Consider the following 26,112-nt stretch of genomic DNA (forward strand, 5'->3'; position numbering starts at 1 on the left):
TAACTCCAAGTCCTGAAGGGTTAGCATGGACAGGGACAGGGGCAGGGGGAGAGAAGCAGACATGTCGCTTTGCTAGGGAGTATGGACATGTGAGGGAATGGTTTCCGTAGCTGTTGTAAGCCTATGTGGAGATTCTCACATTTCCCTGGAAAAAGGTCAGAAGTGGAGGAGTGCTCACAGCCTTGAAGCTTCTCCAAAGTCAACTCAAACTTGGTTTCCTGGGAGAAGCACACAGTGTTTTAGGGCAGCAGCAATGAATAATTATGAACAAATGCCTCATATTCACGGCAGTTCCTTTTTCTGGAGGAAGGTGGCAAAAGCTATGGCCGTTGTGTGCATCACAAAATGTTTATGAAACCATCCAGGGGAGGACCCGGATTCAAATTCCAGCTCCACAACTTACCACTTGTGTGACCTTGGGCAAGTCCCTTCCACTCTCTAGGCCTTACTTTTCCCTTCTGTAACATGATGGAGGGTCTAGCCTCAATGAGCTCTAAGGTTCTCCCCAGCTCAAAATCCAAGATCCTAAGAGCCTATGATGGGAGAAGCAAAGACTGTGTCTATATCCTGTGCAAAATCAGCTTTCTGCAGTAATTCTCAGTTCTAGCACATGAGTCTTCCCAGTAGAAAGAGCGCTGGACCTGGAGTCTGATTTCTAGGTTCAGGTCCTACCTCTGACACTTACTAGCTGTCTGAACCTGACAAGTGGTCATGTTCATTGCTCATTCTCAGTTCCCTCATCTAAGAATCAAGAAGGAGAATCCTTGCATTCCCTGCCTTTCTAGGTTATAGTAAAGCAAGAGCTTTATATACCTTCACATGCTAAATGTGAGTCATTTTTGTTACACAGCGTTTCTTTATTTTTACTGAGTTTCTGAACTAAATTTAGCAGTTGCTTTAAGAGATAATTTAGCTGATTTTTATCTTATTTCTTTTTTACTGAATGGACTGAATTGACCAAAGTAATCGGTTGCTCAGGCCACATGCAGACTCAGTCTACCTTTCTTGCAGAGCCAACAAGTGTTGGCATTCAAGGCTCACAGAGCTAATGGAAACCATCATTCAGTGGACTTAAGTAAGTACACATCTCCATCATGTCCAGTTTTGGAGTCCTTCCTTCCTTCCTTCCTTCCTTCCTTCCTTCCTTCCTTCCTTCCTTCCTTCCTTCCTTTCTTTCTTTCTTTCTTTTTTCTTTCTTTCTTTCTTTCTTGCAGTTGGGGTTAAGTGACTTGCCCAGGGTCACACAGCTAGTAAGTGTCAAGTATCTGAGGCCAGATTTGAACTCAGGTCCTCCTGACTCCAGGGCTGGTGCTCTATCCAATGTGCAACCTAGCTGCCCCTCGTTGTAGTGAATTCTAAAAGAGTTTATTTCCTTCAACAATATTACTTTCATTAATATCTTGTTTTTATACCACTTTCATTTTTCATTTCCAAATATATCTGGCTCTCCCTCTCCCCTAATTTCTGAGTCAGCCCTTGTAACAGAGAATTAAAAAAGAGAAAGGAAAAAAAAGTGGTTTTGCAAAAGCAACCAGCACATCAGTCACATCTGACAGTTTATCTAGTATTCCACACCCATACTTTCCTGCCTCTACAAGAAGGGGAAGAGAGTCATTTCCTAAACTGTTCTCTGGGGTCAAGTTTGGTCATTACAATTACATAGCACTAAATTTTATTTTATTGCTTCCCCTGCCATTTGCAATGTTGTAATAATTGCTTATACTGTTTCCTCAGTTCCACTTACTTAATTCTGCATCAGTTTACTATGGTTGTGCATCTTTAGTGTTATTCCTATTGATATCTGTTATTGAGGTCAAACCTTGTGAGAGTGACAAGAATACTCTTTTCTGGGTTTCTAGGAGCTATGGCTTCTGAGAAGATTGGAACATTTTGCTATGTCCAGGTGTTATTTTGATGATGAACCCCTGAAAATGTGATGTAGGGCAGCTGGGTGGCCTAATGGATAGAACACTGGGCCTGGAGTCAGGAAGACTCATCTTCTTGAATTCAAATCTGACTTCAGGCACTCACTAGCTAGGTGACCTTGGGCAAGTCACTTAACCCTGTTTGCCTTAGTTTCTCATATGTAAATGAACTAGAGAATGAAATGTTAAACCACTCTGCTCTCTCTGGCAAGGAAACTCCAAATGGTGTCACAGAGAGTCGGAAAACAACTAAACAGTACGTGATGTCACTCTCTATCATATTGCGAGTTTCTTGAAAGCAGGGACCGTCTTCCTTTTTGACTGCATCTTCAGTGCTTAGCACCTAGAAAACACTTAAAGTGTTTTAAAATTAATTAATTCTTATGCCTTTCCATATATCTCTGAATTTTAAAGGCATTTTTACTAGAGCAAATTAAGAGTATGGCTTTCATATGTAGCAAGAGCTATTTTAACCTTCTTGGATTTTTGTTTTCAGCTTTTTTTGGTCAGTCTTAGAATTGGGTCAGGAATCAGGGAATCCAAGTTCAAGTGCTGGCTGTACCACTGGTAAGCAGTGTGACCATAAGCAAGTTGTTTCTCCTCTCTGGACCTCAGCTTCTTCATCTGCAAAATGAATGGATTGGAATAGAGGATCTTTCAAATCTCTGCTGGCCCCAATGTTCTAGCCTGCTATGATCCCAGAGTAGTAAGTTCAGGATAGAGATTCAGGTTTAAGTTCAGGGAGGTGATAAATTTCATGGGTTTTATGGAAGGAGGAACTAAGAGTGAAAGAAAGCAATGTTACTTAAGACTTTTCATGAAGTCAGGGATCCAGGCAGGCTTAGAAATCAGAGTTCTTTCATCAGCTCAGTTTCTAACCTTCATAGCCAAAATCCAGCATTTACAGAATCATAGAATGTCAGAAACTATCCCAAAACATAAATATACAAGAATCTACTCCAATGCGCCTTGAACAGTATGATTCAATCTTTGCTTCCAGTGAGGGTGAGCTTACTACCTAAAGAGGCAGCCCATTCCTCTCCAGGATCACTCTCGTTGTTAAGAAGCCCTTCCTTACTTCAAGCCTATAATTTTTCTGTTTTGCAACTTCTACCAACTGCTGGTTTTGCCATATGGGATGAGTGTGTGTGTGTGTGTGTGTGTGTGTGTGTGTGTGTGTGTGTGTGTGTGTGTGTGTGTGTAGTATAGACACTGGATCTCTCCTTTGATCCTATGGAGAGCCCATCATGCCAGTGATGGTGTGTGTTCTTGAAGAGCAGGACTTAGATGCTCAATTATTGAATGAGTTTTCTAGGGATAGAGAAGAGACATCTAAATCCATCCACTTATTGGTTTCTGTGCAATTTCAGGTCACCTTTACAATTTATTAGAAGCAGAGGGCATATCCTAACCTGTTTGTTGTTATTGAGTCATTTCAATTGTTTCCAACTCTTCATGACCACATTTTTTTGTTTGTTTTTTTGACAAAGATACTGGAGTGGTTTGCCATTTCCTTCTGTACCTCATTTTACAGATGGGAAAATTGAGGCAAACAGAGTTAAGTGACTAGCCCAGGGTCGCACAACTAGTAAGTGTCTGAAATTAGATTTGAACTGAGGAAGATGAACCTTCCTCACTACAGGTCTGGTGCTCTATCCATCTTGACTATCTACCTATCTTGACCTCCATATGGGTCCAAAATAATAATAACTACAGTCATGATGATGGTGAGAAATAATGATGAGGATAATATCCCAACAGTGGGAAAGGTGATAGTCCCATTATCCTCTGCCCTGGTTAGACTGCTTGTGGAATATTGTGTTCGGCTCTGGAGAGAAACATTTTAGGAAGGACATTGACAAGCCAGAGTATATTTAGAGAATGGTAACAGGAGGGTAAAGGGTCTCATAATGGTGGCATATAAAGAACAGATAAAAGAAACTGGAGTTAGTTAATGTGGAGAAGAGAAGACCTAGGTGTGACATCAAAGCTGACTTCAAGTATGTGAAAGACTGACAAGTGGAAGAGGAAATGGATGTTTTAATCAGCTCTGTAAGGGAGAATAAGGTAGGATGGGTATAAGTTACAGGGAAGTAGATCCTAACAATGAGAGGGGTCTAGGTATGGAATAGTCAGCAATCGTTTTCATCCTTGGAGATATCACAGGATGCTTTTGGGAATACATATTGAGAAGATTCCTCTTTCAGGAATGTCTTTTGGCCACATTCCTTTCCAATGCTGAGATTCCAAGCCATTTGAAGAGGAAAGATAATTGGGGAATATAATCTTGGTAAGTCGAATTTTAGCATTGTGGTGCCAGACTTAGAGTCAGGGAAAGGTGGTTTTGAATCCTGCCTCAGAGACTTAATCGCTTTGAGGTCTTGGGAAGCTTCCTTCAGCCTCTCTCAGCCTCAGTTTTCTCTTCTGTAAAATGTGGATAATATCAGTAGCACTTACTTTGCAGGGTTACTGTGAGGCTCAAGTGAAATTCTGTATCAATGTAAATAACTAAATAAGTAAATATGTGTGAGTTTCTGTCTCTCTCTGTCTCTCTCTGTCACCCTCTCTCTGTCTGTCTTTGTAAGCCTTGAAAAATGTCTGCTATTATTTTTCTCTTGGTAGAAAAGATAACATTTCGAATCTCCCACCCAACCCATTTCTTGTCTCAGGACAATTCCTATGTGGAACATAGATTTTTGTCCTTCATAAAAGGTTACATATAATAAGGCTTCTTTTTAAAAAAAAGACAATATGCTTACTTATTGTCTTTCTCAGCGTCAAAGTCAATGGTACTTAGACCTTGACTTTCAAGCATCATATCACCTTTTACAAATGATCTTTGGCTCTTTGAGATTCCTAATTTCCATAAAAGAACATTCTATTGTACCTAATTTCCATAAAAGAACATTCTATTGTACCACATAAAAGTCATGTGGATAATTTGCTTAATTTGGGGTTGTGAAGCAATCTTGGTGAGTACAGATGTGCTGTTCTAGGCATTAATGGGTGAGAAGAGGGTGAAGGGGAGATAATGGCTGTATTTTATGTCATAGAAATTGGGGCTTCATACAATTTGCTGTTTTTGGCCACCTAACATTGATATCATGCCCACAAACATGATGACCTATTCTGGTCTCTCATTGTGGCATGGAGGGGACCCTGGATTCTTATAGGCTGTTCAGTAGAATTCATGCTCTGAGAAATCTACAGTGATGAAGAGGAAATAATGATTAATGCCTGGCTTTAATATTTTACACCTTCCAAGAAACTTTTGAATCTATTATTTCACTTAAAGTCATAGAGCCGGATTGTGCTTGGAGGTCATTTAGCTCGGTGTTCTGCTCATGTCAGACCCATGAGACATAGGGCAACTGCAGTGGCAATAGTACTAGCTCTGGAGGTGGAGGACTGGGTTCAAACCCTATCTCTGATGCTTGCTACCTGTGTAACCTAGACCTCAGTTTCTTTATTTATAAAATGATGGGGCTGGACTGAATGGCCTATGAGGTCATTCTGGCTCTAAATTTATGTGACCCAGAGAGATAAAGTGCCTTATTCCAGGTTGCATAGCTAGTTATTGGAAGGAGCAGGACTAAGTTTCAGATCTTTTGATGCCTTGGCTAACCAATCAGTTAGTCAACAATAATTTATTAAGCACTCCTGTGCTAAGCACAGGAGATGTAAAGAAAAGCAAAACCAGACCCTGTCCTCAAAGAGCTTTCAAACTGATGGGGAGACAACACATAAATAAATAGGTGTGTATAAGATACACACAGAGTACATGGAAGAAAATCTTAGAGGATAAGATTCTAGCAGTTCAGGAGGCCAGTAGAAGCCTCCTGCAGAAGGTAGAATTTGACCTGAGTTTTGAAGAAAGCCAGAGCACTATGGGAAGAGAAAAAACAAGCAAAGACTTGCTCTATTCTCATTGGGAGGGAGTGTAGTAGACTTTTAATGCCATGTAAACCTGCAGAGGACTTCCTTCCTACATATAATGGGAGCCTGCTTGCTTGGATGCCTTCTGTTTTCTTTCGTTGTATTTTTCAAGATGCTGTTGCTGTGATTATTTTTAACGTCATCAAAATGTGCATATTATTGTTCTGATTTTGCTTTCATCACTCTGCATCATTTTATATAGTTTTTCCTTGTTTCATGGTGCTCTTTACATAGACTATTTCTTATGATTCTTGCTGTTCATTGTTTGCTCAAAAGAGGACAAATAACACTCCAGAGTTATGTGTGTGTGTATATGTATATATGTATATGTGTGTGTGCGTGTGTGTGTATGCAACGGTGGGGCAGATAGATAGCACAGTGGTTAGAGTGCAGGGCCTCGAGTCAGGAGACCTTGTCTTTCTGAGTTCAAATCTGGCCTCAGATACCGACTAGCCGTATGACCCTGGGCAAGTCACTTAACCCTGTTTGCCTCAGTTTCTCCATCTGTAAAATGAACGGAGGAGGAAATGGCAAACCACTCTAGTATCTTTGCCAAGAAAACCCCAAATGGGGTCATGAAGAGTTGGACACAGCTGAACAACAACAATAAAAACAACATTCTTCTATGTCCCTAGACCATAGCTTTATCAGCTATTTCCCTATCAACATAGGTTGTTTTCCATTTTCTTTTGCTATTATTAAGAAAGTTGCTAGGAGGTAGTGTAGGATGCTGCTTAGAGTTGACTTCCCAGCCAGGAAGACCTCAGTTCAAGTCCCCTGTCTGTCTACATAGGGCCACACAGCATCCTGGCTGTGTGGCCCTGAGCAATTCATTTAACATCTTGGTCTCCTAGGCACCTCTCTAAGACTCTAAGTTGCAGAGCTGAGGCCAATTTTCACTGATAGAGGGAATTTCTGCACTGTGAATTCTCTATACCAGTGAATTCAAAGTTCTGGACTGCAATAAATAAAGAACATCCTGATGGAGTTACCAGTATAGTTTGGTGACTGAGAAAGCTCTGGACTTTCATAACATTAAGTGGCAATATCAATTCAATTGGAGAAGCCTTCATGAACCAACTATTATTAGAAGGCACTGCGCTAGAAACAAAATAAAAATGAAAAGCAGTTGCTGCCCTCAAGGAGCTTACATTATATTGGAATAAAGGAAGATAGACCCAAATGAGACAATATTTGCGAAGTGCTTAGCATAGTGTCTGACACATAACAGGTGCTGTATACACGCTAGCTATTATTATTGTTATTATTATTAACTTAGGACTTTAAAATCATTATGTTACTGAAAACACAGAAACTCGGACGTCAGTATTGGAAGTCACCTATATAGGCATCTAGTTTAACTCAATGAAAGAATTGCTTCACTCTCTCTTGACAGGTGGTCGTCCAGTTTTTGCTTGGGCATTTCAGGTGATAGTGAAACTCACCACCAAAGAAAGCTTTCTAACCTCCTTCAACCAAGTTTTGTTCTGGTTTGAGATAATAGCAGCTAACATTAATGCTGGTGATAGTGAAACTCACCACCAAAGAAAGCTTTCTAACCTCCTTCAACCAAGTTTTGTTCTGGTTTGAGATAATAGTAGCTAACATTAAAGCAATGATTTTTCACTTGATCCTCACAATAATCTTGTAGGTTCTCCTGTAGGTATCTATTTTACAGATGAGGAACCTGATGTTCAGAAAGGTTAAGACCTCACATCTGGGGCTTCTTCCAGTTTTGAATCAATGATCCGAAGTGGCAGAGTTGGGATTCAAGTCCAGTTCTTTCGATTCCAAGTCCATCCCCTTTCCATTATACTACAGGGCCCCTCAGGGTAGAAGAGCCTGACAGAGGCACAGCAAGGGGCGGGTGGGGGGGTGGGGGTGGGGAGGGAGAATTTTATCTCCACTCTGATTTTAGAAGATGTGTTGGTAGTCATTCCCAAGTCTGAAAATCAGAATCAGAATTGAGTAGTCTTAATACTCTACCTAATTGTTCACATTTTTATGAAAGATTTCCCCTCCCCCCCTTTCAGATGAAGGATTAGGAAATAGAGCACATCAGTGCTTAGCCTAATTTCCCCTTTTAGACAGAGTGAAGAGCTCAGTTTCCCTGCTTCCTTTTTCTGAATGCTTTTTCTTCTCTGGATAACAATATCTTAGGCAGGAGTTGTGGTAGAAAGAACACCAGATTTGGAGTCCAAGAATCTGGGTTTGAATTCTAAGACTTTTTTTTGCTAGCCGTGTGACTTTGGATAAATGACTTCACATCTCTGGGCCTTGGTTTCCTCATCTATAAAATGGGCTAGTCGGCCTGGATGACCTCTACGAGTCGATTTTAAATCCTATGAGTTTAATAATAAGGAATGGAACCATATTCTTCTGTGGCAGTCTAATGATGATGTCTTGATAGACTCTCTTCATCTAATCTCATTGGTGTGGAGTCCCCATTTGAACTGTTCTACTTTGTGTCCTCTGAGTCAGCACACCATCTTTCACCACTGTGTCTTTGTAGAGCCTGTCTGTCCTTCGTGCTGAAATGAACTCCCTTCTCATTTCTGCCTCTTAGAGTCTTTAGCTTCCTTTGAGGCTCAGCTCATATCTTTCTTGATCCCTATAGTCAATAAATTAGCATTTATCAAGCACCTACTATGTGCCATGTGCATAGCAAGCGCTCTCTTCCTCCTCAAATTATTTACCTAGCTCAGTGAATCTTGTACCTCAGCCCTCAGCAGAGTATAAGTTTCTTGAGGGCAGGTACTTTAAAAATAATTGTTTTGGTATTGCTAGTCCTCCATATGACAACTTGAACATAGTAGGCACTTAATAAGTGTTTGTTGAATGAATGAAGGAATGCTGTGTTAAGGGTTTCCTTAACAGTGTGATCCTGTGTATTCTAGCAGTTCCTGTTGCGTGGATGGAAAAGAAGAACCTATCCAACTTGGAGGAATTTATTCTCCTGGGATTCCCAGGGACGCAGGGTTTGCAGATATCCCTCTTCCTGTTGTTCTTTGTCATGTATGTGCTCACTGTAACAGGCAACATGGCCATCATCACGCTGGTATGGACCAATCATCACCTTCAGACCCCCATGTACTTTTTCCTCTGTAATCTCTCCTTCCTGGAGATCTGGTTCACCACAGCCTGTGTCCCCAAGACCTTGGCTAACTTTGCATCTCAGAGCAAAGCCATCTCCTTCATCAGCTGTGCCATTCAAATGTACTTTGTCTTCTCCCTGGGGTGCACTGAGTATTTTCTTTTGGCTGTGATGGCATACGACCGCTATCTGGCCATCTGCTATCCTCTGCGATACAGCGCCATCATGACCCACATTGTCTCAGCCCGTCTTGCCCTGGGTTCCTGGGTGTGTGGCTTCTCAGCCATCATTGTACCCACTGTCCTCATCACTCGCCTCTCCTTTTGTGCCTCCAACGTTATCAACCACTTCTTCTGTGACATCGCCCCGTGGATTGTGTTATCCTGCACTGATACCCGGGTAGTAGAGCTGGTGTCTTTTGGGATTGCCTTTTGTGTCATCTTGGGCTCCTGCGTCGTCACCTTGGTCTCCTACATCTGTATCATCTCCACTATTGTGAAGATCCCGTCAGCCCATGGCCGATACAAGGCCTTTTCCACATGTTCCTCCCACCTCACTGTAGTACTTATCTGGTATGGTTCTACCATTTTCTTGCATGTGAGAACCTCTGTTGAGAGCTCCCTGGACTTGACCAAGGCCATTACAGTCTTGAACACCATTGTAACCCCTGTACTCAATCCCTTTATATACACTCTTAGGAACAAAGATGTGAAGAAAGCCTTTAGGAAAACAGTCAGTGGGAAGAAAAGCTCCCCTAGACTCAGGGAAAGCCTTTTCAACAGTATGGCTAGATAATTGAGGTTGCATATTCGCTTCCTATACTGACTGCCTTTCTCTTGGTTAAAGCTGATTAAACTAAAGTTTGGGGGCATATTGACTAACTCTGGGCTAAGGATGGAATTGAGTCAAGTACTAGACAATGTAAGCATCATTACTGATAAAAGCTTATTAACAACATTCAATTCAGTTCAATAAGCATTTATTAAGTGGTTACTATGTGCTAAATACTATGCTAGTTGCTGGGCATGCAAAGAGAAAAAAAGGAAATAACCCTTGCCCTTTTCTGGGTCAGAATCTTCTTACTACTGGGTCTATAAGCCTGTAGAGTAATTTATATTTTTCTCTCCCTTGATTTCTTTTTTTTTTCAAATTAATAAGCATTTTTTCCTTTTCCCATCCCACCCCATTAAGAAAGAAAACAAACAAAAAAAGAAAAACTTTATAACAAATGTGCACAGTCAAGCAAAAAAAATCTCAACCATGACCATATGTGAAAATATTTGTTTCATTCTGCATTCTTCATCTGCAGTTCATTACTTTTCTATCAGGGGCTGAGTAGTAGGCATCTACTACGTGTTTTTTTTTTTTTTTGCAATTCGGGTTAAGTGACTTGCCCAGGGTCACACAACTAGTAAGCATCAAGTGTTTGGTCTGAGGTCTGATTTGAACTCAGGTCCATCCTGGCTTCAGGGCCGGTGCTCTAGCCACTGCTCCACCCAGCTGCCCCTACTTTTCTTTTTCTATAGGAAAGAAAAGAACAGAAGCATCTGAGCACTACAGAGATTTTCCCATAAGACATTCTGGCATCATGGAATATTGCCCAGCTTCCTTTGTGGAAGTGGTTTCTCCCTTGTTGTATAGACCCAGTATTTTAGGTGCTCAGGCCCCAAATAGCAGGGAATACATAACATGATCTTGAATAAACATCATGGAGTGGGAAGAGGAGAATCAAATACATTTTTTTTGCATTTTGAACAAGTCTTTCCTGTAGTAACTGGGCAGCTGGGCAGTGCAGTAGACAAAGCACTGGGCCTGGAGTCAGGAAAATCTGGGTTCAGATTGGGCCTCAGATACTAGCTGTATGCAAGTCTTTAGCTTCTGTCTACCTCAGTTTTCTTATCTGTAACATGGGGATAATATTATACCTACCTCATAGAGTTGTTGTAGGGACAAAATGATATATTTATAAAGTCCCATGCAAAGTTTAAAATGCTATATAAATGTTAGCGATGATGATGATGATGATGATGATGATGTTTTTACCCATATTTTTAATTTGGTCGACAAAATGTTCCCCCAATGCTAACACTCTGAAAGAAAATAGAGAATGAGGGTATCCTCACATTTAGCCGTTTCATGTCAGCGGGAAGTTTCTAAAGATGTAATTCGTATTGGTAACAATAATAGTCTATTCATCAGTGGGGGCACTCAATTCACCAGCACAATTCTAGTTCCTCTTCAGCTGATGAGCTTTAGATGATCTAGAGAAGTTGCTTTGTGGAAAAAAGTCGCTACCTTTTGGCAGAAGCAGTGACTCTTGGGTAAGCTTGCCCTTGGACTACGGATATCCAGTCTGTCACTGGGTCCTCACTAGAGGCCTTTCCAGCTCTGTGCCTCCCATTCAACCTTGCCCTCTGCACAGTTTTCAAGAACCCAGGATCACTTCCATACTGTGGTAAGGGATTGAAGGACTTTAATGGAGGAATAATATAAATAATTCTTCGGATCCCAGATATAGAGATGAATACATCTTAGAGGTCACTCAGTCCAACCTCCTCATTTTAAAGTTGAGGAAGCTGAGACCTGGAGAAGTGCAGTGACTTGTCCAAGGTCACAGGGCCATTGTGCGTCAGAGGCAAGACTTGAACCAAAAACTTCCTGAGGCCAGCTCTCTATCTACTATGTCACATTGCTTCTCTTTTTTTTTTTTTAATTATATTTATTAAAAACACAAGAAAAAAGAATCAACCTCACATTTCACAGCATTAGCACAGGGTCCTCTGAGCCGCCTCACATCAGTGACTTCAATATCTTCAGGTTATTCTTATAAGGGAAGAAGAGAGAAGAGGTTTCTGTGAAATGTGAAGTGAGAAATAACAGGGTAACTTTCACTTCCCTCTTGGTGATGGGCTGTCAAGAATGACATAAGGCATTACCATGTAATATGCAGGGTGTCCCAAAAGTCTTAGTACAATAAGAATGTAGTTCTTTACCAGTAAGAATGTAGTTTAGCTTCATCCTTCTGTTCCACCTCCATAGCGTGTTACACTGTGACTGATAAAAGAGCAGAGGAAAGAAAATTTTTCCATTTTACTCATCTCAGGTCTTAATTTTCTTTATTATTATCTGACTTCAAATCCTGAGCCCTCCCATTATGCCACACCACCTCTCTGAAATCAATTCAACAACTATTTTACAGACCCTACTATGTGTGAAAATAATACTAAATTGGACCTCATAACACATGTAGGAAGCCAATAGTGGAAATATCCTTATCTCTATTTTTCAGGTAAGGAAACTGGTTCATAGAAATCATATTCTTTGTCCAGGATAACACGGCTAGTGATTGACAGAAAATACTCAAGCCCATGTCTTCTGACTTCAAGTGCATTTCTAGGTATTCAATCATGGGAAAATAGCATGCATAAAAATAGTGAGCAAGTTTTCATGTACCTAAGTCCTGAGCTGTCTACTCAGATTACTTATCTGGGCATATTGTACCTAACTTTTAAAAAACTGGGCCCTGCAAAAGCAAGTGAACCTCACATGATCCTCTTAAATGTGCCATCTGGATTGTCACTGCATGGCTAGTGTAGGGCTCCTAAGCATTCACAAATAAGGCTAGGGATAGGAGAGATACATAATAGCAACCTGATATTATTATTAGTTTTTTTTTAAAGAATAAGTACTGTTTGAACTGGGGGGAAGGAGAGAAAAGTTGGAGGCCAGATGTTCTTTGCAGAAGGGGTTAGAGTCATCCTCCTGCTTTTAGCTCCCCAGACCTCCTGACACACCAGACTGCCTCCTTATATGTCCAGAGAAATGATATTTGAGCCTTTCCAGCTCCTTTGTTCTCTCATTCTCAGGACGCTATGGTTGTATGAGCTAGTTGAATGGAAAGTTCTTTGCATCTCCTTTCCTGCTTTGCCACCCCAACCCCCCAAGTTTGCGTGACTACTCAGCAGACAATCATGGACTGAGGTGAAGCTCAAATCTACACTCAAATGTGTGACATGAGAATGAGAGACTTGGCCAGTCGAAGGGATGTGCACTGACTTGATCGGTGTTTCAGTCTTAAGTTATTTAGGTTCCTGCAGGATAGGAGATCTGATTTCCCAGGATATTAAGTTGAACCTGAGGCCCCACTGACCCTGAAGAAGATGGGAAGAGCTGTTGTTGAACCCTTCCCCCACACCCTTATGAGGAGAGAAGAGCACAGAGATTCCATCTGGGATTGCCAGAGTCTGTCACAGACCCTTGGCATGAGATGAAGTCATGGAGTCTCTTCTTTGATTCTGGAGCACTTTAACCCTGAGAATGTGAGGTGGAGTTACCCCATTCTTCAATACCTACAAGGCTTGTGAATTAATTTCAGAGGCAGGGAAATAATATAGGAACAATTAGTGAGTCAGAATTCCAGAACCCTATAGTCCAGGGGTGGGGAACCTGTGGCCTTGAGGCCACACGTGGCCCTCTAGGTCCTCAAGTGTGGCCCTTTGACTGACTCCAAACTTCACAGAACAAATCCCACTAATAAAAGGATTTGTTCTCTGAAACTTGGACTCAGTCAAAAGGCCGCACCTAAGGACCAGGAAGGCCAAGTGTGGCCTCAAGGCTGTAAGTTCACCACCCCTACCACAGTCCTTTAATTAAGGAAGTTCTCCATGTTCTATCTAACCACTACATGAGTGATGCTTTTGAAGAAGGGTCCTAGAGTTTAACTGATGCTTCAGCTTACTCAAGGTGATTTTGGAATGGACTGCTTTAGATCTCTAGGCTATCTCGGTTGGTAATCTCTCAAGAAATTGAGGGTGGCCAGAAAATGATGCTCATTTATCCAATCAATCAATCAATCAATCAATTAACCAACCATCAAGCATTTATTAAGCACCTACTTACTATATGTCAGGCGTAATACCATGCCTGGAATAATTTCTTTTTTTTTTTTAATAATTTCCCAGTAGTAGGAGCAGGGGTAGACACCTATAAATGTGTGTGTGTGTGTGTGTGTGTGTGTGTATACACACACACACACACACACGCACATATATACATACATGTATATATGTTTAATACTCATACTTATGTCTTAGAATTGGACACCTTTCTATTCCATCAAATATATCTATATATGTATATATATATATATATGTATAAAATATTGCTTTTTTAATATAACTGATTAAATAATATTTCCAAGTACTCACTGTTTTTATAATTGTTGCTGTTCAGAAAAGACTTAAGTATTTCCCCATCTTAATCCTCTTAATTCATGACAGGTTGTACTCTTCACATTCATTAACTGACTCAGCACAAAAAAACCTGGGAGTTTACTCAGTCAGTCAGTGAGTCATACAGTAATTAAGACTCATCAGAGATAAGGATGGAGAGCATTCCAGCCATGGGAGACAGTCAGGAAAATGTCCAGAAGAGGAGAACTGAAAGAGAATGGTATCCTGAAAACCGAGAGAGAAGGAAATGTCAAGGAGATGGAGATGATCAACAGTGTCAAAGCTAGCAGAGAGGTCAAGAAGAATGAGGATTGAAAAAAGGCAAAGAGTAAATAATAGAAATAAAAAATATTTCTGTTAAAGAACATGATAATGAAATAAGGATAGTGTGACGTAGTTGAAGTGGTCCTTAGAGAGAAATGTATCCCTTTGACACATAGATAAACAAAAGTGAGAAAGACAACAAATTGAGAATTCAACTGAAAAAACCCTAAAAACAACCAACAAATTAATAAATGCTCTAAAAGGACAAAAGTATAAATTTTACAATTAAGAAGTCAAATTGAAAACAGAGAAATGGTAAATACAAATATGTGGTTTTAAATTTTATTTGATTTGAGGGAGTCCTTGAGTGAGAAAAGCAGGTATTTTAATGATGTTCATCCAACAGTTAACACCCTTTGGCTAAAAAGCAACCACATTACTAAAATTCTGGAAAAATCAAATCTCCATGGACACGTTTTAATCACCTGAAACTCACAATTCCCGTTGGGGGAGGAGGAATAGAAACTTTTGCCAAATTACCATTGTACACCTTCCTAGGCTAATCCCTAGGGACTCATTAGCTATCTACTAGTGATAGGTGATGGCTACACAATTCTGAAGGAAGGTAAGAGGAAATAGCATCACTGGTATGTCTCCCAGGGGCATATTTAAGTAGAAAAACTGTGGGAGTCAAATAGCAGATCTAATGTGTATCTCAGTGGCAAGGTCACAGATTTGTTTTCCCACTGTGGTATCCAGACTAGCTAGGCTCTAAATGTACCTTGGACAGAGCTCACAATTGATTTATATTCTCATTTCCCTTAATACCTCTGGGATTTTAAATATGATTTAATCTTACACATATTTCCGGATCTGGAATGCTCTGGGCTCTAAGTATGATTCATTTAGGATTCATATAATTAGAATCTTAAGAGATGGACGGTAATTTGGAGGTCATCTATTCCAACTTCCTATCCAATGCAGAAATCCTTTCTTCAATATCCCAGATAGTGCTTATGTGGCAACTGTTTGACTACCTCTAGTGACAGGTAGTTATGGTAAAGATAGCAGAAATATGAATTTTTATTTATTCCTGTGAAATAGAAGCAAGTCATCTCACTGAAGAGACTCTGATTGGATCAGGAGAGCAGAACAAAACTGAGCTGACAGAACTAACGTGAGAGTTCATAAAAGAGCTGAGATGCCAAGCCTTTTCACTGGCTATTCCCCATGCCTGGAATGCACTGTCTCATCCCCTGTATCTCGTGACTTCCTTGGTTTCCTTTAAGACTTAGATTGCATCCAACTTTTTGTAAGGGGCTTTTCACAGCCCCCTCCCTCTGTGCCTTCTCATTGAGATTATCTCCCATTTACTGGGAATATTTCTCGTATGCACATAGTTGTTTGCATATCACCTCTCCCATAAGAACATGAGCTCCTCAAGCGCAGAGACTGGTTTTGATTTTATTTGAGAGGTAGCTAGGTGTTACAATGGATATAACACTTGGCTTGGAGTCAGGAAGATCTGAGTTCAAATATGCCCTCAAACTCTTAACTAGCTTTGTTACCCTAGGCAAATCAATTATAATTCTGTCTGCCTCAGTTTCCTCAACTGTATAATGGGAAAAATGATCAGCACCTACCTAGGAATTGTTGTGAAGGATCAAATGAGATAATATTTTTAAAGAACTTAACATAATGCCTGGCACACAGTAGTGCTACATAAAAATGCTTATTCTTTTGCCTTTTCATTTGTATCCCTAGTACTTAGCACAACACCTGGCACATTTTAAGAACCTAATAAATGTTTCTTGGTGGTGATGAGAGTTGAGAGCTAAGCAGGAGAAACCTCCGATAGAGCTTTGTATTTATCTTTGATTACCCAACCTTACTTCCATCATTTATATTTCTTCAATACTTTAATGCTGGGCTACTTCTACTCCTTAATAAATCACAAGCCTCGTGTGAAGCATCTCTTATGTATTTTGAAAAAATCCAGGGTGTTCAGTGATTTCTTTTTGTATTCATTTTAGTTTTAATAGACACTCCCCCTTTTTCTCCCTCATGAGAATTATTTGTGTTCTCACAATTTCCTTCCTGAGACCTTTCCATGTTTCTTGGTCCATTCATTGGTTTCATCCCTCTGAAACTCTAAATTAACTTTCTTCTAATTCCTTTTCATATGGACAATTTTTCAATATCTTTAAACTGTTCAAGCCATAGTTCATTTTCCTCCATTTGTGTAATTACTTTTATAAATCATGCAGAAGATAACTCAGTTCAAAGCAAACACGTTTAATGAAGCAGAATAATAATTGATAGATAAGAAATATCCTATTAACCTTGAACTTACTCCCACACAAATACACAAATGCTTATTCAGAAGAGTTGACATGCAAAGAGATCAGCAATGGGGTGTACACATGCAGGCTTGAGTGGAAGAGTGCGCTTGCAGGTAATGTTAAGATACCCAGGTGAAGGGGCAACTCATACCTCTGGTGATGTACAGTTGCTTTGGTCTTGTGGAGATGTCACACAGCAAAGTGTACGATAGGAAGAGTTTGAGGAGAAGAGAGATTTTGTAGTGTTATAGAGCACAGTGTAAAATGGATAAACTTAGGAAGGGAAGGGCTGAGTGAGATGGGGATGTGAGTGCTGGGAGTGGTAAAAGCGGAAAAGGGCTTTTGCCTGAAAGAAAACACTTCAGTCTCAAGGATCCAAAAAACTGGAGGTGTAAGTTTTCTAGCTATAGAGTGGGGAAGTACCTCTGGATTAGAGTCCTTACTATCCTGTGTTGATAATGGAAACACAGAAGTATGTATGCCTTTTACAGATGTGGAGGATCTGGGGAATAGAGGCAGTTGGAGGTTGAGCTCAGGTTCCTAGGAGAATGAGTACCAGATGATTGGATAAGCTGAGGCAGCTAGGTGTTGCGGTGGATAGATCGATGGGCCTGATGTCAGAAAGATTGAAGGTCAGATTTAGCCTCAGGCAACTACTAGCTGTGACTCTGGACAAGTCACTTAGCCTCTGATTGCTTCAGTTTCCTCATCTGTAAAATGGACATAGCATTTGCCTTCTAGCGTTGCTATGAGGATCAAATGAGATAATATTTATGAAGTGCTTTGCAAATCTTAAAGCACTATATAATGCTACTATAATAATGAGAGTGATGATTAGTATTTTCTAGAGATGTTAAAACAAACAAAACAACACAGCTCATACAAGAGTTCTTAACTTTCCAATAGACCTCTCTGTTATAGGATGTCAAAAGTTGTTCTTGATATCTAAAAATAAAACTTATTCCTCCAAATCTCAGCTTTTCTGATGGGTACTTGGGTTCTGCCTACTTTTAAGGAATGGCTATCATTCCTCTTAATATTTCCCAGAGCATAAGCCTCATGGTCAGAAGACCTGAGTTCAAGTCTCAGCTGTCCTATCACTGCCTTCAGGTCTTACCATCTGACATGCCACTTACTGATGTAACCTAAAGACCTCTGGGCTTTGTCATCTGAAATCTAATTAAATTTCCTTCTATGTCTTATGAGCTTCTTGAGAATAAGGAGTACCTTATCTCCCCCTCCCCTCCTCCCCAAGTTGGATCTCTATCATTTAGCACAGTTCTTAGCATATTACAGTGCTTTATAAGTGCTTTTTACATTCACTCATTCATTCATTTTCACCTATGCAAATTAAAATGTGACTTTGAGAAAGTCACTTCCCATCTTTGGGCCTCAGTTTCCTTATCTGTATATGGAGGGGGCTAAGATCAATTCCAGCTTTAATATTCCATGAATTTCTAAAGGGAGCCAAAGGGAGCATTTAAAAATATTTGAAGAGTATTCAGGGACCATTGGGCACTTCTCTTTACACAGCAGTATCTCTTACAAATTGACTTACCTTGGAGGTGAGACACAGCCTACTCCTGGCTGCCTTTTCAAGGCCTTTGTCAAAACTATACTGTTATTGATCTGAAAACAGCATTGTCCCCTATGCCTTCTATGGAGAATTACTATTTCCTTTCTTGCCACAATTAACCAAAATAGTAGTCTACTAATTGAAGACAAGTTGCCACTGCTTGATTCCTTTCAGCTCATTTTTTTCAAATAAAAACTTAATTATTCTTTATTAGAACCAATAATCAGACATGTGTTCTTAGCCCTGGTAAATTAATTCTCATGTTACCTGTCTGGAGTCTATCTTTCCCAGATAGAGACAATCTGATCTCTCCTTGTGTCATTTCTTTTCTACCTAATCAGACAGAGGGATGCCTAGAAGCCTGAAACTGGGTGGTAGAAGGTACTTCCCATATGCTTTAGGTACAATTAATCTTTTAAAAAAATCAACTTTTATTGAAATCTTTTGTACATCCATAGAATTTCTCTCAGCAACCCTCCTTCACACCCTCCTAGAGAGCCATTCCATATAGCAAAGAATTTTTTAGAAAAAAAACAAGAGAGAAATGAAGAAGAAAAAAAATTTGCAAAACTGATCAATACACTCCAAAATTCTGAAAACGAAGGCGATGTTTTTCACTCATGAGCTTCTAACCTCTGCAAAGGAGTGGGCTGGAGATGTCTTTTCTTGTTAATTTTTTGGGACCATACTTATTCTTTGTAATTTTATGACATTTATTTTTAGAGTTTTTGTTTTTGTGATTGTTCTTTCCATTGAAATTGTTGTAGTCATATGTGTTGTTTCCTTGGCTTTGCCTACTTTGCTACATATCAGTTCATATAGCTCTTTCCATGCTTTTCGGTGTTCATTACATTCTCCATTTCTTGCAGCACATTAATATTCTGTGACATTCAGTACCACGATTTGTTTAGCTATTCCTCACTCATTGAGCATCTACTCTATTTCCATTTCATTGCTACCACAAAAATGCTACTATAAATATTATGGGGGCACATGGGGACTTTCTTCTTATCAATGAGGTATCATTAATCTTAACTGAGGGTATCAAGGAGGGGAAGATAACATACAAAGAACTATGTATAGATAAGATACATACAGAAAAAATTGGAGATAATCACAGAGGAAAGTCAGTAGGTGACTATACACAGTCATTTTAGAGAAACTGTCTATCCTTATATCTCCTGTATTTTTGAAAGCTGCTGTATTTGGCCTGTGAATTGAATATGAGCTCATCTTATCATTGTGGCTAGCATCCCTCGGTTCACCTAAAGAAACAACTTAGTTGGGTGACAGACTTAGAAGGTCTTAGTTGGGTGACAGACTTAGATCAGGAGTTTTAATTGGGGGTCTATCAAGTTTCCAAAAGTCCATGGATACAGAGAAATTAAGTGTCTTCCCAATCTTACCTAGCTAGTTAATAACAGACCTAGGGTCATTACAGTGTGGGTGACTATGTTGGCCTCTCTTTATTTTCCTTAGGAAAGAAGGGAGCAAGAGCCTGCTTGGCACGGGACTCATCATGGTAAATTGGAAATCATCTCAGAGACTCTTCTGAAAAACCATAACAATAATAATAGATTACATTTCTGTTGTGTTTTAAAGCTTACGAAACTGAAAAATAAAGACACAATACCTTCATAAAATATAAATTTGCTGTGAAAAGTTTTTTTTTTTGTATTTCTCTAATTTCAAATAAAGACTTTTAATTCATTTTTATTATCTCTGCTCTCTTCACCTTCATCATTTTTTGGGGGTATGATTCTGTTCTTTACTTCGAGCATGATTGTGGGTCCTGATCAGGTTTGGTACAAACCAACTTTGAAGAAAAGAAATGTTGTCTATAGTCAGGCCAATAATAACTGCTATTATTTGTCAATAGCATTTTGCTTTTTAAGGTTTATGAAATGAATTATGTATGTTATCTCATTTGGGGTCTTATAACAATCCACCCCAAATTGGTTATTACAGTTATTATTCTCATTTTATGGAAGAAGTTGAGTGAGACTCAGAGGTAAAGTCCCTTGCTTGAGGTCATACCAGCTAGTAAGTATCAGAGGTGGGAAATGAATCCAAATCTAGATCTCTATCTCCTGAGAAATGTTTGATCCTGAATATACTTCCTTTTTCTGAAGCCAGAAAATTTTAGGAATTTGTTTAGAAAATAGCTCTATTTCTGATGTGGGGCAGAGCCAGGGAGAGGCACTTTCTGAAAGGCATTCAACCAATCCCTGTATTGGAATTCCTGTTACAGATAGGAGACCACCTGGGTCAGTTATTTGCTTGTCTTTCTTGGATGGGGTGGAGGCATGTTGTCCATACTATAGTGTAAAAGCATATGGGGCCTTGGGGCCAATTCCAGTGTTGTCAATTAATTTTCCCCTCCTCACTCCCTCCATTCCACTTAGTTACTGGCTCCCAAGTCCCAAGTTGGCTTCTAGGGCAATAGCATGGTTTAGGAAGAAATGTAGGTAATGAGGTTTCCAGGTGAATAGGAGCAGTACTGACTTTATAATTATTCCAAAGTGTCATCTTATATACTTTGTATAGCCCTGTCTCAGGTCTTCCTTCAAGATCTTCAAAGCACTGCTTCTTGTCTAGAGGATCTTAGGGGGAGGATTTGTCTTACAGAGTCACTTAGGTGAATCTCCCACAAGATCCTCAGTGGGAGTGTGTGTGTGTGTGATGGGTATCATGCCTTCTCATTTCCTTTTTTATCAGTGTTGGATAGAATGGGGGGCTTGGGTTAGGAACAGGGAATGAGGCATACACCAAAGATTCCACTCAGTTTCAGATTGTTCTCTCAGATAGAGGCAGGTGAGGTCTGCCATGGAGTAAAGTCTACTGTGGGTTCATATTGGGAGCCCATGGAACAGAAGTGGGCAAGTGAAAAGGTGGTGAGAAAGGTCACTGGCAAAGCAAAGAGTAGGAGAAAATATGAAAAGAATGGAAGGAATAATGAGGGAGAAGAATGTGGGGTAGGAGAAAGTAGTACCTACAGTGACTAAAGGAGGCAAAGGAATAGGGATATAGTACTTTAGCAAAGAGAGGTGAGGAGGAGAGTACTGTAGGCTAGGGATGGAGGAGAGGAGAGAATGGAAAGAGGTAGGGAAGAAGAATACAATAAAGATAGAAGAGAAGGGAGAGGCTGAGATAGGATGGAGAGAAGGGAAGCTGGTATGATGACAGAGAGAATAGATAGGAAAGGAGAGTAGTGGGCATAATAATTGGGTGAAGATGCCAGAAGCCCAGGGAATAATGGGATCTCTATTAAGAATTTTTTTCCTTTCCATTTAAACATCTTTTTCTCAACCCTTCAACCCAGTCATTCACACACCTAACTCTGGACCCCTTCTGTTACTATCTGTAGGTCCCTTGGGTTTCACATGTGGAATTTCCCTTTAGTCCTCTCTCTTACCATCCATGTTCCACTATTTTCACTTTGGCAACTCCAGTTCATCTCCATTCCCATTTATCCTTTACCACTCTTCATCTCTCCCTTCCTTTGTCTAGCTTCCCTCATCCATCTCCAACTTTTTGGACTTAGTGCAGGAAGCAGGGAAAGGCAACTAACAAAATAGTTATAAATATGATGGTACCAGAGGCTATGTAGTGTGGTGGGAAAAAACCTGAATTTTCAGTCTTTGAACTGCTTGTCTGATTGGACAATCTCTTGGTGTTACTGGGCCTCAGTTTCCTCATCTATAAAATTATGATTGGAGAACTAGATAATCTAAATTCCTTTTCAGATCTAAATCTCAGAATTTTTCTGCTTCTAGTTCTATCACACCCCTTGTCCTAATCTTCCCAGAATCTATTTGCAGCCCAGGGCATCCATTTTACCCAGAGTCTCCCAGAGAAGCTGTTGCTGTCCGTTGCTGTGGTGCTACTCTTGGACCTTGACCTTTGAAATGAAATAGGCTAGCCTTGTAGCTTAATGTGAGGGATTCCCCTAAGGGGGAGGATGGCCCTAGGAGGCTCAATCCTCTTAAGGATTTGGTCAAGGAAAGAGCTGGGAAGCTCACTTCTAGAAGCTTCTTTCCCATCCAATACACAAGAGCTTGTTACAGTGGCTGGCACCTGGCACTATTCCTTGTACCTATTCAGTGTAAACATGATGTTGGGAAGATGTCAGCTTGGAAGAACAACATAAGCTCAGTGAGGGAAGTGTGTTTTGTTTTGTATTTTTGTATTCTTAAGGTTCAGTGAACTACAAGGTCAAGATGAGTTATCAGGGTGATCTGGAAGTCCCCAAACTGGTTTATTCCTTATCTTGGACTTGTAAAATTATTTTCTGAGCACAAGTCCAAGACTTCACATTCAACTCTATTTTATCAGATTCAACGCATGGTTCTAGCCACATATTTGATGGAGTTGAGAAGGAAGGCACAATACTAATCAGGAGACAAGTATGCATTTGCAAGTTTTCATTTTGCCCTTTTTTCCACTAAGCTATTTCCCCCTCTGTCCTGAGGAACAGAGGTAGTTATAAGAGGAGATGAGACACACATCTGACTAAATTTAGATGAATTTCCTTCTTATGGAGGAGCTGAAGTGAGCAGCCACAGAGAGTCTTGAGATCCTGGTGAGTTTGGCCAAGGCCTCCCACACTTCCTTGTTCCTCAGGCAGTATATGATAGGGTTGATGAGTGGTGTCACCACTGAGTAGATTATAGATACCAGCTTGTTAAAGTCAAAGGTGCTGATGGCTCGGGGCCGAGCATACATGAATATAGTGGTAGTGTAAAAAACAGTGACCACCACCAAGTGCGAGGCACAAGTAGAGAAAGCCTTGCGGCGGCCTGTCCCAGATGGGATCCTGATGACAGTAGCCAGGATGCAGGTGTAGGAGAATGCTGTCACAAATAGGGAAGTCATGAGCACAGCCAGAGCTGCCACAAAGTCCAGGGTCTCAATAGCTTCTGTGTTTGAGCATGAGAGCTTCAGGAGTGGAGAGATGTCACAGAAGAAATGGTTGAGTACGTTCGGGCCACAGAAGCTCAATTGGGAGATGAGCACAATTGACACAAAAGAGGCCATGAATCCACTAAGCCAGGCACTTAGGGCCAGGCCCAGGCAGAGAGTTGGGTTCATGAGTGCTGGGTAGCGCAGAGGGAGGCAGATGGCCAAGTATCGGTCATAGGCCATGGCTGCCAGGAGGAAGCACTCAGAAGAGGCAAGGGAAAGGAAGAAAAAGAGTTGTGTGAAGCACCCAGCAAAGGAGATAGTCTTCTTTTCAGTCAGGAAGTTGCCCAACATCTTGGGGACAGTAACTGAGGTATAGAAAGCCTCAAGTACCGATAGATTAGCCAGGAAGAAGTACATGGGGGTGTGAAGTTGCCAGTTGGCCTGGACAATTATAATAATGAACAGATTCTCTATAAGGGTCGTCACATAGATGAAACAGAACACCAGAAACAGCAGGGCTTGTAGGTGATTGAGGCTTGGGAAACCCAGTAAGATAAATTCTTTCACAGAGTAGGTCTCATTAGTATCTTCCATATTCTTTTATTTTCTGTAAGTAGGTGATTGCTGAATAGACATTTAAAAAAGGATGGATAAATGGTTATTCTAGAGAACATGGTGGAAAGCCTTTTTCTGTCTCTAGTGATATGGTCACAGGGAGTGGACATGGGCTGAAGTTACAGGAAGAGGCATTTAGTCTAGACATCAGGATGAACTTCTTGATGAGAAGAGTGTCTAGATGGTGTATTGAGCTAGGCATATTAAGGAGATGTTCTTTGTTGGACATATTGGAAACTAGGGCAATACTACCTTGAGCCAGGAATAAAATTGGATGCCTTCTAAGCACTTCTGATGCCCAGCAGTATGGTGAAAAGAGAACTATACTTGGAATCAAAGGTTCAGTTACTTATCTGTGCACACAGTAGAATGTAAACAACTTTAGAGCAGCAACTGCTTTGTCTTTATACACCCATCATATAACACAATGCCATCAATATGGTAAATGCTTAATAAATGTTGAATTGAATTGAACTGAGGTCAATCCACCACTAAGCAGCTGAGTGATTTGAACCAAATCACTTTGCTTTCAGTACCTCATTTTCTTTATTTGTACAATGGGAGGTATTAACAATTGTCCTAATAACTTCAATCGAGATGGCAAGTATAAAAATGCCTTTTAAAATGTGAAGCATTGGAGAGATGTATCATCACTATTTTAATCTTTTCAACCTCTATCCCAAGGGTTCTTAACTTTTTTTTTGTTTCAGGACCACTTTTGATAGTTTGACAAAACCTATCAACTCCTTCTCAGAATCATATTTTTAAATGTAAAGAATAAAATACATAGGATTACAGAGGAAACTAATTATAAGATAAACTTCAATTTTAATCTATCAAGGTTTAAGTGTAGCTTAAAATAAAGGCTTTAAACTACACTAAGACTTTTGGGACACACCACATTGAAATACACTTGTCAAAATATTAAGGTTCTCCATACCTAAGTAGGGCTAAGAAACTCTACTTTCTATTCTATTCAGAAAAAAACCAGGAGGTTGTCAAGAATTTAATATGGATCTCATTTTAGCACTTGAATATTAAGGTCTGAAGACAGGTTTACACTAAATTAGCTTTTTAAAGAACTGCCCAGTTCAGGAATATGAATAATCTGACTATCAGTATTATGTACAATTATATCAGCTTTCGTTATCTCCTCATTTTCTTGTTTCATCCAGAGAAGTGCAAATTGCTTCCTTTCCCTGGATCTCCAAGTTGTACTATATTTCCCAAGTGGACAGAGTCCACCTGAACAAATCACCGGATGCATTCAATTCAGATTTCAAGAGGGACAGTACCACTTTATCCAATCTCATTGAAACTCACAATCTATAACCCTGGAGATGCCATCTAGAATTATTAAGCACATACACATATCCCTCTCACCTTCAAACCTCATCACCAAGGAAACTCAATTCAATGAAGAATTATTAAGAATTTACCAAGTTCAAGGGCCTTTGTAATATTTGGGGGATAAAAAGATTAAAAAAAAGGAATAGTTTCTTCCTTGAAGGAGCTGGTGGTCTAGTGGGGATGGAGATAGGAGGCAGAAATGTTACAGATAAGTAAATACAAGATAATTTGGGGAGGAAAGAACATTAGCAACTTGGAAAATTCAGGAAGGAGGACCTCAGAGGTGATGAAAGAGGAGATGACCTAAGACTTGAAGGGAGAAAAGGATCCTGAGAGTCAGAGATTAGGAGGGAGTGAATTCTGGGCAGCTGGGATAACATGAGTAAATGCTGGGAGGCATAATGCCTGGAATGTCACCTTGGGAGAACAGCTAGTGGTAAAGTTCATCTGGAAGAGGGGGTAAGTGGGAATAATAGGAAGTAAGATTAGAAAGATAGATGGGAGACAGATTGTAGAAGGCCTTAAATGCTAGGCTAGGGAGTTTGTGTCATTGAGGCAACAGGGAATTACTTATGGCTTTTGAGGAGGGGAATAACATGATCAGCTCTGTACTTTAGAATGATTATTTTGGCAGATGTGGAGGGGATAGATTGGAATGCAGGCATTCTGGAATTTTTGATGAACATACAATCAAACCTAGCTTTCTTCTCTTTCTCTTTCTTCTCTTTCTTCTCTTTCTCACACATTCTAGAAGGGAATAGTCACTTCTCCCCTCAACTCTTACCAAGGTTCCCATTATTTCAACCTTAGAAACCAGCTCCTCCCTTTTAGTGAGACTCAGATTCAGTATAGACTTTCCCCTTTGTTCATTCTG

At 40.1% G+C, this 26,112-nt stretch overlaps 2 protein-coding genes across 2 annotated transcripts; one reads left to right on the top strand and one right to left on the bottom strand.

The window, feature by feature from the left end:
* The first annotated feature begins 8,730 nt into the window (after nt 1-8,730).
* Nucleotides 8,731-9,912, top strand: LOC110213972 (olfactory receptor 287-like). The gene has a single exon (XM_020994554.2). The coding sequence runs from the start codon at nt 8,776-8,778 to the stop codon at nt 9,748-9,750; it is 975 nt and encodes a 324-aa protein (XP_020850213.1). The 5' UTR covers nt 8,731-8,775; the 3' UTR covers nt 9,751-9,912.
* Nucleotides 9,913-22,529: 12,617 nt separating this feature from the next.
* LOC110213971 (olfactory receptor 6B9-like) lies at nt 22,530-24,299 on the bottom strand. Its single transcript, XM_020994552.2, has one exon. It carries the CDS (start codon nt 23,865-23,867, stop codon nt 22,887-22,889), a length of 981 nt encoding a protein of 326 aa, XP_020850211.1. The 5' UTR covers nt 23,868-24,299; the 3' UTR covers nt 22,530-22,886.
* Nucleotides 24,300-26,112: the final 1,813 nt, after the last annotated feature.

The sequence above is a fragment of the Phascolarctos cinereus genome, unplaced genomic scaffold (genome assembly GCF_003287225.1).
Source record: "Phascolarctos cinereus isolate Bilbo 61053 unplaced genomic scaffold, phaCin_HiC Scaffold_3;HRSCAF=262, whole genome shotgun sequence".
NCBI classification, from domain to species: domain Eukaryota; kingdom Metazoa; phylum Chordata; class Mammalia; order Diprotodontia; family Phascolarctidae; genus Phascolarctos; species Phascolarctos cinereus.

Bases quoted from the DNA above. Each gene is read 5' to 3' on its own strand.
- LOC110213972 (XM_020994554.2), top strand. From the start codon at position 8,776: ATGGAAAAGAAGAACCTATCCAACTTGGAGGAATTTATTCTCCTGGGA.
- LOC110213971 (XM_020994552.2), bottom strand. From the start codon at position 23,867: ATGGAAGATACTAATGAGACCTACTCTGTGAAAGAATTTATCTTACTG.